The 14,722-nt window shown below is 39.1% G+C and overlaps 1 protein-coding gene across 2 annotated transcripts in view; it reads left to right on the top strand.

Annotated features, from left to right (window-relative positions):
* The window catches only part of vat1 (vesicle amine transport 1), a 37,419-nt gene that overhangs the window by 1,587 nt on the left and 21,110 nt on the right, over nucleotides 1-14,722 (top strand). The window contains exons 2-4 of one of the 2 annotated variants that reach the window (XM_041173191.1): nucleotides 3,915-4,122; nucleotides 8,194-8,364; nucleotides 8,703-8,792. In XM_041173191.1, the coding sequence (XP_041029125.1) occupies nucleotides 3,915-4,122; nucleotides 8,194-8,364; nucleotides 8,703-8,792 (469 nt within the window). The remainder of the gene's footprint in view (nucleotides 1-3,914; nucleotides 4,123-8,193; nucleotides 8,365-8,702; nucleotides 8,793-14,722) is intronic. The other variant, XM_041173192.1, reaches the window with a different exon arrangement.

The following is a 14,722-nucleotide window of genomic DNA, read 5'->3' as shown; positions in this document are numbered from 1 at the left end:
TCATGATACTGGATACCATTTGGTGGGGTGGGGAGGGATGGAGGGAGAGAGATTTATTAAAGCTCACAAGAACAACTTGTATTTATATAGTGCCTCTTTTTTAATATTGTAAAATGCCACAGTGTTTCAGAGGCATGATCAGACAAAAATGGCTTGATATCAAGTGGAAAGACAATTGCAAGGAGTGACCAAGACTTTAACCAAAGTGGGATTTAAAGTGAGGGTAGTTGAGGTTTTGGGGTGGAATTAGAGTCCTCTTGAGGGCTAAACCATAAAGCAGGGCCACCAGTGGTGGGGGAGTGAGATGGCTGGAGAGTTCTGTGGATTGTAGGACTTGAGTAGATGGGCAAGGCTATAAGGAATTAGAATACTAAATTGGAGGCCAGCACAGATGAGTGATTTGAGAGAGATATGATTGTGGAATAGAGAACAGGCAGCAGAGTTTGCTGACCATTGAGGTGTTGGTCAGCAATTGAACAGGGGGAGGGTAGTTGACTGAGGCTAGTCATGGCCTTGCTTATTGTCCATACGTCTGTCTAAAGCAGGAGTTAATGAGTAGCAGTAACCTAACGGCTAAATTTTCTCTCCATTTCCCACCCTGACTTTCAACACTGGCATGCTGAGGGCAATTGTGGCATGTGTATTGTAACTTAGACTGGCATTCAAGTATACGGTTAAGCAAATGTGTAGATAGAGTTGTGGGGATAGTGTTTCGAATCAAGCTCCGTTATTGTATCTGCATGTGAGAAAGATAAATCCAAATCTTACTCCAGAAGGAGGATTATGTGGTTCATGGCAATTGCAGCACTAGCCTCAGGAACTATTACAGAAAAATAGTTTGTATGGAAAACTGCTTTTTAAGTGCCAGTTTTTTTTTATATAGTTTACCTCAGCTGTTCAAAGGACAGGAAAAGAGTATCTAGCACATCAAGAATGTCAAATGGTGCAGTCAGTGCACAACTTAACTCCCAGCTGTCCTGGCCCTATTCCTCCATCCATGCAATTGCCTGTGATTTGCAAGAAAAATCAGGAAACCTTGGATCAATTTAGAGTGAGAAATTCTGATGCTTGAAGATGACCAAACAAGTTCTAGGAGACCACTGACTTGAAAATGTATTTCCAATAACAACATCCCTGCTGTATGTAATTATATTCTTCACTCTTGAACTCTTCCTAATTCCTTTTTTGAATGCCAATTGTAAAATATCTAGTGTACAAGCAATTACAGGGAAGCCTTCCTTGAAATGGATTTTAGGTAATAGCACTAGACTGCTGGCAATTAATGCAGAAAAAATGACCAATGTTTAGGTGCACAGTAAACCGTTGTTTATTTGTAGTCCTTGTGATACACTAGCTGAGAGTTTTAGGTCAGGTATCAGTGGTTTTCTGTATGCTATGGGCACTATAAATGAAATATATCACATCTGAGGTGGATAATGTATATGGACATGGTTATATAGGGACTTAAGTAGATCATTTGTAACAGCGAAAAACAACAAATTGAAAAATGATTTAATCATTTGATTAAAAAGGAAAAATTACATTACTTTGCCTAGCCAAAACAGTGCATGTGGGTGTAAGCCTGAGATGAGAGGATGAATCATGGTAGAGTGGAGCATTTTAAATGATTTCCATTTGAGGATGATGTGTTTCCAGAGCAATGGAAGTAGAAAATATTTGAGTGTCAATGAAACAATTATTGGCAAAGCTGGGAGTATTTGTGTGATCACAATGTATTAAGCAAGATTGGTAGAAGATTCAGTAGCCTAATTAAGTAACATTGACGTTGCATTAGTGAAACTAAATATACAATATTGGTCACCACATAGACAGACTATTTAGATGTTGCAAGGCAATTAAAATGGCCTGGGAAGTGGGGAGAAAATTGGAATACATAATCTTGAAGGAATGCTGTGCAATGGACATAGAAAGGATACCTGTACTGGATTGAGATTATTTAGTACTTTTCAGATGCATGAGAAATTTAGATCTAAAAATTGAACCCTGTAAACTGTATAATTCACTATTGATTTTAGCAGTGCCTAATTAATGTTTGTTTAGGTATTCTATTCCAATTGCCTTCCTTTTGAGATGTAAAACTTTTATAAGTAATGACAAATGAAAGTTAGATTAGGAGTTATGTAAAAATGAATTATTAAAACTTCTTTACTGTCACAAAAATAACCTTAATTAAAAAAAAACCTTTTATCAGTCCAAATGAACCAGTCATTATTGCAAACTTGTTCCTGTGAACAGATGCTAGTTTTTTTTAGATTTGGAAGAAATCTGTACAAGCTCAAGTGGCATAGTGTCAGCATCACTAAACTTCTATGAACTTCTTGTCAGAGTGCTTTGGGTGCAGCTGCTTGGTGGGGTGGGGGGGAGGGGGGGAAGGGAGGGGAAGGAGAAGGAAAAAAAGAAAAGGGCTTTTCTTTTTTTGCAGTAACACGTTTGCTGCTCCAGGACACTCTGAATTGTGGATGAATTTGCTTTTGGGAGTTGTTGGGGTGGGTGGGGGGTGAGCCAATATGGAGTTCAGCTGTGTAGGAGTTTCTCTAACTTTCTGAAGTCTTGTCTGAGAGTCACGTGGAAGAAATCATTGTCAATGATTAACTGCATCTTATCACTGTACTATAGACTATTGGTCTATCAACATACTGTAGCTGTGCCATCAGGGTGACTATGATAGCAAACTTAACACTACCTTAATTCTATAGATAAAAGCAAAATGCTGTGGACGCTGGAACTCTGAAGCAAAAGTTGCTGGAAAACCTCAGCAGGTCTGACAGAATCTGTGGAGGGGAAGACAGAGTTAATGTTTCTAATCCGTAGGACTCTCTCTATCAGAACCTTAATTCTGTTCATTTGCTTCTGTTGGATAGTATTGAACTCAAGATTTTCATGACTCCCTGTGCTTTTGTTTGCATCTGTAACAATCCATAATGAAACCCCAAAAGCACAGCAGAACATGGCTTGGATTATCTTTTTTCAAAGTCCAATTTGAACACTTGGGAGTCTAGTAATATGAGGCTATTTTAGAATAGGTGCTTCCTTTTTATAATCTCTCAGAAGGCATTGCGTTTCCCAATATCATCAAATGGGGAAAATAAAAACTTCAAGGTGCAACTAAAGAGAACTCCAACACTTGTTTTAAAATCTGCTTAAATCCTGTGTCCAGTTTGGCATGGCCTATTGTGGTGGTCTTTTAGCTGCCCGAGTCTGCTCTGGTGACTTTAGCAAAGAAGCAGTGCCTTCTGTGACCAGTGAGTACTGCAGAAGCTGGAGGACTCAAGTTGCTTTTCTGTCACTGATCAGAATGTGCTTTCTCTGATAAACATTTCAAATGGAAAATATCTGAAATGCTGCAAAATTCTAGAAAGGGTGAAAGGCAGTCATGCACTGGCATCTCATTTCTTGCACTTAACACCAGGCAGCAGTAGTCCAGGAAGATGCAGTTTCTCCTCTTTACCTTTCAGTTCCACTTGGACTGTTTGTTTCCCTTACCATTTTAGCTGATCTCCTGTAACATTGGTCATGAGTGATTGGAACTCTGCAGCACAATTTTACTGTTTAGCAATTAACATTGCCTGTCCCTATTATAGTAGTCTTTTTAGTAAATTGACTTAAACTTGGATTTCAGGGCCCACCATTTCGACAGTTGAATGAAATGTACAGATTGTTGTATTGTGCGGGAGGGGTGCATGCCTTTTTAAAAATAATTACTAATGCTTAAAGTATCTCCAATGATGAACTTACTCTATATATTAGGAAGTTAATGAGTGCCTTAATTACTGGCAGGACTGTTGTAAGCAGTAATCTGACATCTGGGGTCAGAAATGAACAATTTCTACACATTGCACGTGCAAAATTGTTGGCTGCTGCTTCAAACCTGACTGTAGTGTTTCCTTTTTAAGGTTGGTGACAACGTGATTGTAATGAACAGAGCAGGATTGTGGTCAGAGCTGGTTGTGATTCCAGTTGGTCATACCTTCCTAATGCCTGATGGGATGGGTTTTGAAGAAGCTGCTGCTATCCCTGTCAATTATATCACTGCATATATGATGATCTATGACTTTGCAAATCTGCGTCCAAACCAGAGCATCCTCGTCCATATGGCAGCTGGTAAGAGTTCCTGTCTCACTGCCTAATCTTTCCTTAGCTTCTACATACAGAAAACTTGCACTGTATTGTAACCTGCAATTTCTAACTAAATTAGGCAGCACTTAACTCCGGGAGGGGTGAGAATTCCTAATGAAACGATAAAAAAACCAAGGAAGATGAAGAATTCTGCAGCAACTTTCTGAAACTCCTAATTTTGGCTATAACTCATTTTACCTACAAAAGACAATGTCCTGCTTCTTGAATAGTTTCATTGGGTTTTGTACATCAGGAGGCTTTAGTTTAATGTGTGATCTGAAAACTGACAGTTGAGGGAATGCAGGACACCAATGAAGTCTCAACTCGGTTTATGTTTTGAAGTGGAACTTGAGTCAATTTTTTGACTTGGTGGTTTGTATCCAAGTTTAATACTTAATGAAGTGAGGACTTAGTATCATTACAAATGGCTAGGTGCAGAAACCAGCAATGAGAATCTTGCTAGAAGATACTAGCTTCAGTTTTTTAGTTAATTTATGCATAGCATTTTGACATGAGTATCTTTCCCCTTGACCTAGAATTCTTGCATATCTGGTGTAGGTACAAATATATCCAACAAGTAATTGCAAACTGGTTCCATTCTGTTAGATTGTAAGATACGAGTTGTGCACATGCTTGAAGGTTTGATTTATAAATGTTTAACAGCGCTTGTGATAACATCTGTCTCTTCTGACCTCAACTCTGCAATTGTATAGTAATATAGGACTAGAAGTAATACTTGTAATTTAGCTATTTTTAGTTCCCTCAGCTCAGGAACATGTGTGGGGTTTACATTGGGTAGGGTGGGTGGATTATGGGGTTGTTTCTGTAGACTAAATATACACAAAAAGACAAAAGCAAATACTGCAGGTGTTGGGAATATGTAACAGCAGGCAGCATCTGTGATGGAGTTGACATTTTCAGATGAAACATTGGGTTGAATTTTTAGGCTTCAATAGGGTAGATGGAAGTGCAAATTCACACTGCCAGTTCCCTGCTCCACACTGCCCCTGGGCTATTTTCTGTGAAGTGGGAGTGTTTGGGTGTGATGCAGGGAAGGTTAGCTAGACAGTTGAGCTTGTCGAAGGCCTATTAAGTTCTATTGCTGAAAGCAAGGTGTTGAGGCAGTGTAGCTGCCTGGAGGCTACCAAAATCATGGTGTTTGTAAGATTCTGCTTGTTCTTCCTGCTTTACTATCCAATGCAGTCTTTTCATGTATGTTTTTCATGCCACTCTACATAAGTGTGGGTGTAAGTTTGCTTCAAATCTTTAGAAAGCCATGAATTTAATTAGTTCAGAAAGGGTGATCAAGCATATGTGAATCATATAAAGGTGAAGGATGGGTATAAATAGAAAATGTTCTGATCTTAAGAATTTTAATATACAAGAGCAAGAATGTGGTACCAATATCAGTGATGGAGTTGGGTGGGAGAGAGCTAGAGTATAATTGGAACAAGTGCTAGGAGTTGAGATCCATGTAGATTTACAATGAACTTTATCTGGTGGAAGAAAGTGAGTGGAATTGAGAAGTTGTTCCAGTGAAGGATGTTGGTTGATGGACACTGATCCTGCTGCTCTCTAACAGAAGCATTGAGCTTGGAGCATGTACATGTGGAGCTTGGAAATATGGAGGTACTTCACGATGAAATGCCAGCTGGGGCTAAAGAATGGATTTCCCCCTTTTTATTAGCAGTCCCTTCCAATATAAAAGGGCTTGCAGTTCCAAAGGAATAAAGCTAAAACATTTAACTGATCATCCCTAAAATGCTTGGCATCAACATCACTTTTCATTTTGAACCATGTCCTGTGCTATGTTAACTCAGTTAGGTAGCGATAGGGTGAGAGCACTGTAAATAACCTGCTATTCCCTGGATAAGCGAAGGAACTAGTAGGATCCAGCTTTTCTCTGCTGTGCGTTCAATGGCCTACTAATGTTCTCTATTGGGAATTGGGATACATAATGGCTGCATGATTAGGTATGAGTCAGTCCATTGTTGCCAACAGAATTGCTGTATTAAGGGAAGAGAACAGAAGGTGGAGCCATAGCAGATGGAAAGAAACTTTGTATAAATTAATGATATTACATGGAAATTGTGACCTAATTGCATGTTGCAGTTTCAAAAATACTTCCTTTTTTAAAAGGATGCTGCCTTTTTGTTAAAACCAACTATCAGGCAACACTGGGGTTATTGCTGTTCAGAGATATGATAAACACAAATGATCTTTTGACCTGTTCTGGAAGGAATATTCCATTAAGCTGTGTGCCATGGGAATTGTTTGCTTGTTGTTTAATATAGTTTAGCAGTTTTGTATATAACATGCAACTTGATCACAAACTATAATCAAATGTCTTAAGAACTAATTTGATGGATTTAAATTATAAGTTATCACATTTTGTTGTAATGGATTTATGGTATGTTGGAGTTTTTAAGCACATTCTTGGGTGAATGCCATTAAGGAAAAAGACTGTAGTCTTTCCTGAACAAATAGCTGTTCCAGAAGTCTGTTCAAGGCCATATTAAATAGTTTTCAGTAGAGTTAGAGAAGATGGAAAATAATTGCTTGGCAATTCTTTGTATGGGTGGGAGGGGGTTTAAGCAGAGTTCAGTCACTTCACGTATTGATAGCATTCAAGCTTTTTTTAAATTTATTTTTCATAAGTGATAGTGGGTGAGGGAGAAGAGACTTTCATATAGTGCCTTTTCACAATATCAATCCAAGTACATTTCAGCCAATGAAGTACTCCCTTTGTAGTGCAGTCACTGTTTTAATGAGTGTTTTCTGTATGTGGTCTATTAAAATACCTAAAATCATATTGAATATGATCCAGATAAGCCTCTGTCCTCTTCCAGGTTCTCTTCCTTTCCATTTACAATATCTGCAATGCCTAATTTGGTTTTCCCAATTGTGAGGCTAAAAGTTTCAATCACTTTCTTGAACCTAATAGTCTTAATAATTTGACCTATAAAACCCAAATTTCATTTGCACACTGCTTAAGCTGAATGGATCAAAGCTTTCACTTGAGGGTGGTTAATATTCTGCTCAAATTTTTAATTTAATCTAGTTATGGCTGGTTCCAGCTTCAGTGTAGCTTTTCAGAATCTCATATTCTATCTAATGTATGCCATGTCCTATTTTTATGAGCTTGTGCCTTTTCTAATGACTTTTTATGCTTCCTACACACTTGGGCATCAACCATGTATTTTTTTCTCCTTTTTTAACAAAGGATTGTTCTTATCAGCAAAGTGAAATTTCTCTAGACACCTGTGAACAGGTTGATTAACTTCTTAGTCATGGAATTGTTTAAAATTTGTATTTAAAAGTGGGCTTCATTTCGCCTGTACTTGGAAAGAATCTCATTCAACTTTGATTCTATTCTTGAATAACCTTACGGCTTCTAATGAAGCCCCTTACAAAAAGGCACCTTCGGTTTGAAATAATCATCCAAACAATGCAGTGCTGAATAACCTTTCTTAAATCTACAAGAAATGGTGCTTGTTTATTTTTCCCATGTCACTCCCTGCTTTGCCACGACTGGGGGAGGGGGCGGGGGAGGGGGCGGGGGGAGTTGCTGTTCTGATGTTCCAAAAGCTTCCTTGCTTCCTAATAACACAAACACTTTTATAAATCCCTCTAAATTGCTGTAAACTTCAATCATTGCAACTATTGGGATTTTATTCTACCTGTATTGTGAATCAGCACAGCCAGCTAAACTTAAACACCTGCAGTTGGCAGAAAGTTAAAATTGGAGTTACCAGAGATTACTACTTGAAGCATTGTCCACTTGATTGTAACCAAGTTTGATTTATTTTGCAGCATTTGCTGGCCAAGGGCTAATGTATGCTTTACAGTTTATGCAGAAAAATGATTTGGAGCTCCCAATTGTCATGGAATGTGTGATAATTGCTTCTTTTCCAATGCCTAATATGTTCTTGCACAACATAGCTGGTTTAATCCATTCCTCAGGAATGTGCTTAAATTCACCATTCAACTCCTCTAGCAAAAGTTGAGTAGGTACTGATGGATTTTTTTTTTTTTTTTTGGTATGGCTCATTGCAGGTGGTGTGGGTACTGCTGCAACACAACTGTGTAAAATAGTTAAAGATGTGACCATCTTTGGCACTGCAATGGCATCTAAACATGAAACCATCAAAGAACATGGTGTGACTCATCCAATCGACTACTCCACCTTGGACTATGCTGAAGAAGTTAGAAAGATTTCCCCCAATGGTAATGGCATGAAAAGAAAAGTAAAATTGAAATAAATTAATGGCTAGAAGGTAACAATTAAAGTTGACTGATCAGTTTTGGCATCATTCATGTCGTTGTATACCTACACCAGAAGCTTGACTTACTGGGCAGAAGCTATAAGTCTTGCAGGATGTGATTTTAAGTTTGCATCCCATAGCACTTGAAATTACAATTTTGACTTGAAGCGCATCTTTTTAAAACACTAATTTGCATAATTCACTAACTATTTGCATAATTTAAATGGCTTGAATATTAACTAACATTCAACTGGTTACGTAACTGCTGAGGTTTCATTGTCTGTTTTGTGTTTCTTTTAGGGGTCGACATTGTTTTGGATCCCCTGGGAGGAGCTGACACAACTAAAGGATTTAATTTGCTCAAACCGATGGGAAAAATTGTGTTATATGGTAAATAACAACTTTACACCAGTCAACCACTGCAAATACTGAATTGGAAGAATTGTTCCAATCACAGTGGCAGCATTGTAAACATGATTTTGAAATATTTGGCATTGCTGCAGACACAGCATTTGCCATTTTATTCTTGTTCTGTGATATTGTGACACTAATTTTATTGCCCAACCTGGCTGACCAGAAGGTGGTAGTGGTGATCTTATCCTTAAACCCAATTTAGCACTCATGATGAGGTTTACTCTGTGGTATTACATAGGGAATTAAAGAATTTTGGACATGTGGTCACTGGGTTAAATCAGGAGGGTTGAGATTTTAGAGCTAATACTGATCTGTTATTAATTTTCTTTATTTATTCCAGGAAATGGCAATGTGATATTTTATTGTCTACTTCTGTTTGGCTCTAACGGAGCACGCAATAGCGTGGGGGGGCTGGAGTCATATGTATAGGCCAACCTGAGTAGGGAAGGCTGCCATTCCTGAAATAATTGGATTTTTAATGACAATCCAGCATATTTTTCATGGTCACTGTGCTAGATTTAGTGAATTCAAATTTAACAGCATACAATGGCAGGATTTGAACTCATGGCCTCTGCTGCTGCTAATCCATTACAATAGGCTAACGTACCTGTGTCGATGGGCTGAAGGGCCTCTTCTGCACTGAATCTGTGATACCTGGGGATTACTGTGCTCAGGATGACTAGAGTGAAGACTCCAGGAATGCAGATTATAAACATAGCTTTGCAGCAGTACATGAGAAGATGGTTGTTTCATAATATATTTAAATAGTAGAATGAATCAGTTTGTGTGCAAAGTGTTAGGTGTTCCATTCTTCTCAGCAAATGCACTATAAATTATTCAAGTGAACATTCTCTCATACAGCCCAGAAAATGTTTTATTGATTTGAGCAGAATTGTCACTAATGTTCCTTATTGGTAATAAGCTGCAAAATGGATTAACTGCGGTCTGTACTATACCACACCAATCGCAGCTAGGATAGTGAAACCCTGGTCAAAGATCTTAAAGGTTTACAGTTTATAATGGGTGGAGCATTAAATTCTGACTTATTAAAACAGCTTATGATTGAACACTTATAAGTAACATAATGTAGTAACCTTTTTACAGACAGTTTTGAGCCTCTGGAGCAAATATTGTCTGATTTCAACTTTGGCTTCTAATTTTTCAAATTGAATGGACTAATATAAACATCAGCTAGATAATGTTTTCCAAACTTGTAGTTATAATAAGGATTTGCAGCACAGATCCAATTGTTTAACCCTACTAATTTTATGGATTTTTTTCTTATTGCTACAGTACAATGACCTTTACTGTTGGAACCATGACACATCCCTCTATTTGAGTTAACTAAGATTGTGTGGCATTGACTAGCAGTCATACTATCACACAAGTATCTCATTTGCATTAAATGATTGTTACCAGGCAACTGCAGCAGCACTTTTTTGTTCAAAGAATTGTGGGTATCTTTTAAACCATGGAAAGCTGCAGACTGAGTTGTTGGATCTGTCTGATTTTGTTTTCAGTCAATGGGCACGAACTAGAAGGCTGCTGGATGCTAATGGCAGTGAGCATGTGGGCCCTATTTATACTATTGCACAACATTTTAGTGAACAAAAATGATTTGGTGTCTTTGGCTACATTTTGGCTTTTTTCAACTTGCTTTTTAGCCACAGGGAAACCGTAATGACTTGTGGACACTGCAGGGCAGAGAAAGCAGTAGCCTGACCAGCTTTGGATATTGTTTTCTACCCCTGCTCCAGTAAAATGTCTTGCATGTTTTCCTGTCTTACCCCCATTGAATACCTAATAGCAGAAAATGTATCATCAGGACTGATGTACTTGGGGACATTTGCTATTTTAAGATTCCGATTATGCCCCCTTGTTACTGTTTTGTTTCTGTGGGAACTGTGATCATTAGTCCTCTATGTTTTAGTTTTAATTTTGTCCTGCCTATCTAGGATTCTGCCCCTCTTTTGAACTGTTTACTGACAAATGACTGATTCTGATCATAGGTATTCCATGTAAAAATTGAATAAGCATAACCACACAGCTTAGCTCTTTTTTTAAAAAATCTAACTTAGTCCTCAATAGCATAACCTGACACTGGGTTTCTCCTAACTGCCCTGAATGGAGCTGTAAATCCGAGGTGGGTTTCTGCCCTACACTTCACCATACCCTAGCGCGCGCGCACCCCCCCCCCAGCAACCAATAACTCAGCTGCCAATGGTGGAGTGAATACAATTGGGAACGCTAAGAGGCCAGAATTGGCTCCAGACTGGAGATCTCTGATAGAGAGAGATGAGGCCATGGAGGGAACTGAAGGAGAAGGTCAAAATTGGACTTTGATTAATTGAGAGACATTGTAATCTGGCAAGTGCAAGGGAGATGTGAGCGGTACTTGTTGCCCATGTCCCATGTCACACCAGTTTTTGAATGACTAAGTCGAGAGAACTAAGGGAGCTGGCAACAAGTGTTGGAATAACCTCCAGAGGTAACAAGGGCATGTATGAGGGTTTGGGGAGCAGGTAGGCAGAAATAGATGATGGTGGGTTTTTTTTGATGTGGTAGGAAGCTCATCTGAGTCAGATGGTGATTGGGAACAGAATTTGTGATGGGCTCTAAGTTGGTGGCTTTCCAATATTTAATTGGAGGAAGTTTCTGGATGGCCAGCAAGCAAACTAATGGTTCAAAGATAGTGGAGGTAAAGCCACTGCTGGTTTTTGTCAGCGTATATATGAAAATGGACACCATACTTTCGCATGTCGCCAAGGGTTGGCATGCAGATGGAAAATAGGGGAGGGTGGGGGCAAGAATAGATCCTTTGGGACACCAGAGGTGGATCAGTAGGAAGGTAAACCATTGCAGACTGTTCTTTGATTATGACTGGGTGGGTAGATTTAAGAATTAAACTGAGCGTAGTCTCACCCAGTCTGGAGAGATGTTGAAGGAGAATTTTTGAGATTAATAATGATGAAGTTTGCAGATGGTTTGAGAAGCGACTTCTTCTTGCACAGGATGACTGAGCTCTTTTGGTACTATGGCTGGGGCAGGAAGGATTCAGTTCCTGGAATGATGGGCACAGATTTGAGTGGGGGCAACACCTTGTTAAAGGACTTTTGAAATGGGGCAGTAGTTTAAGATGTGTTGGGTCAATTTTTTTTTTGCCATTTTTACCCCAAGGAGTGATGGTAGATTTGAATGAAGGAACAGTGCTAAAGAGAACCACTAATATCTGTTAACCTGGGAGCCAGGAAGGGAAAGTTAGGTGGTCAACCTTCTCGTAGGATTAGGGTCTAGAGAGCAAAAGGTGGATCTCCTTGACAAGATCAGAGGGTATGAGGGCAGATGACTCAAATTTGAGTTTGAGGGAGGGTTAGTTTTTGGAGGCAGTTAGGCCTGGTGGACTACTGTAAGTGAGAGTAGGAGTGGAGGGAATTAATTGTCACTAGCTTTAGCACAAAGACTGCATGAACTTGGCTATTTGTTTGAATATGTTGATGGCAGGAAGGCTGGTTTTATGGCTGGTTTGTGATGAAGTGGAGTCAGTTATCCATATATTCCTAGATAATTTCAATAGTGGGCAGTTATGCAGTAGAGAGCAGGGCCCAATAATGCTTTTGGATCCAACCAGATCTGGCAATGGACAGTTAAACCAAATATGTTCCAATCTGTCCCAGGAGTTGAAGATGGGTATGTTGCAGCTAGGGTGAGTGTGACAGTTCTAGAAGCTATGAACTGAGCCCTGGAGCAACAGGGTGCATCCCCTATAGTTGTCTGCACATCTTCAAGACCAGTGGAGACATTGGCTACTGGTGACAAAGGTTAGTATTTAATTGTTTGGGTAACATTTGGCCACAAATCATTAATCACATTGGCCATTATTTAGGGAGCAGGTGACACTGAAGGACAGTTGTATTTTTGGGACAGGTGTTCAGAGCTAAGACCAATGCCACCCTTTCCATACATGACGCTATACCCCACTTAATTCTACAGTAGCAGAAGAGGATTCCAGTTGGAAGCCTGAGCAACTCTCACTGCTACTTGCATCATGATGTACCATGCAGTTTTGGCACAATGAAAGTGTGCAAAAGGGAAATGGTTGAGTGAAATGGTATATTACATGATATGGGCATCCATATCCTGTCATGCCCTGGTTCCCACAAAAGTCATTAATCTTGAATACTTGATTTTTCCCTGGTATCAATAAAACTCATCCTCATTTTGGGGCCAGGTAGTCTCCTTTTTAAATGCAGCTTGCACTTGTACCTATACTCCTCCCAGGGAGTATTGTTGCCTACTCCTTATCTCATGGTGACTTATCTCCTTTCTAATCTCACCACAGCTTTTCCTAGTTTAGCTAGGATCCCTTTTTTTCTAAAAAGGGATTTAAAGAGCTTCACCAAATTTGGCCCAGCAGCCAATGCTCTGGTTAAGCTGTTCTCTATTTCTTAAATTAAGATGGTTTCCTGTTGGAAAATTGGACTTGACCAGCCCTGCAAACTGTGTGTATTTTGTGCAATTTGGTACCTCGGCCCCACTTAAAAAAAAAAAGTTCCTTCTTCTATATTTTCAGAATATTAGTACTTGTATTTTGCGTGGAAGTAAGCTTTACGTATTTGTAAAATGCTGCCCAAAACGCATGTAGACTACTAAATAGCAGCACCTTTCTCTGGCCAAATGCTTGGCAGTAATCTCTGCAGTGGCAAAAACCTAATGGGAATAGTGCCTTTCCACAGCTTTTAGCAAAGAGCTTCATGTAGAATTTGAAGTGTAGGTGTTGTTGTGTAGCCAAACATGAATTGATTTGTGCAAAGCAAGGCCCTACAGATATTGGAATAAAGGGCCAGTTAGTCTGATTATTAGCTTATGGTGAACAGGCCTTTTATGTACAAATAGCTGCTAATATACATTTAATGGTTCTATAGTGGGTTGTGAAAAACATGGTGATGCTTGGGTTTGATAGCTTGTGGTCATGGTGGGGGTCAAAGTATAAGCTTAAATCCTCATGATTAAACAAAAGTAGTGTATCTGTGGAAATTTGCCAAACCTCCTCCTAATGGCTTGCTTCACTAGCTGAGTGTTCTCTGCATTTGGTGCAACATGCCTTTGTTGCAGTGTAATGAGGGGAGGAAGTATTCTACAAATCTACATTGTAAAAGGTGACAGGAAAAATGTGCACAGGAGAGTGGAAGCCTGCAGCTTGTATTTGTACTTGTGTTATTACCTGATTTTTGCAGCACAATAATTGCCAAAGCTATAAATCATTGGAGCTTTCAGGAGAGGAAAGACTTTGTAGGCAAGTTAGTGTTCAACTAAATTTTGCTTAGTGCAGCACAAAAAAGAAGCAATTCCTGCTTAGCACATTGTTAAACAAATATTTCCTGGCTGTATTTCAGCTGAATGTGACGTGAGATGTAACTTATACTACTGAGTTGTTGTTATGCAGCTTGTCTTAGTCTGGGAGTAAAGCCACTCCTTAAGAGGGAGGTTACTTTAACCATTTACATTATAAAAATAATGAATCTGGTTAATGTTGGGCTGGACGGACAATCTAGTTTGAAAGTCCTGTGGTAATGTGTAAAACAAATGGCAACCAAATTAAACATTTGTTTGCATCTATCTTTTATAAGGCATTAATTTCAAATTAATAACGCTTTCAGGCATGTAACTCATTGGTCAAATTCCTATCTGCCCATGATATCCCTAATTTTTCAACTTTCACAGTACACTATCAGTGCATAATCTCTTTGCTGGATCAGATGGTGTATTTTCTCCCTTCTCCTGATTTGACACTGACATCTGTTTTGCAGCTGAAGTTAGATTGGAATGTGACTTGCTTTCAATGACTCAATTCTTGGCCCTTGTTTCCCAGCACATTCTCTAGTTACTGTATCATAATTCTTGAAGCC

Source organism: Carcharodon carcharias, chromosome 23 (genome assembly GCF_017639515.1).
Source record: "Carcharodon carcharias isolate sCarCar2 chromosome 23, sCarCar2.pri, whole genome shotgun sequence".
Classification (NCBI taxonomy): Eukaryota; Metazoa; Chordata; class Chondrichthyes; order Lamniformes; family Lamnidae; genus Carcharodon; species Carcharodon carcharias.
The sequence above is the reverse complement of the archived record's forward strand: the minus strand, read 5'-3'. Positions and strand labels throughout refer to the sequence as shown.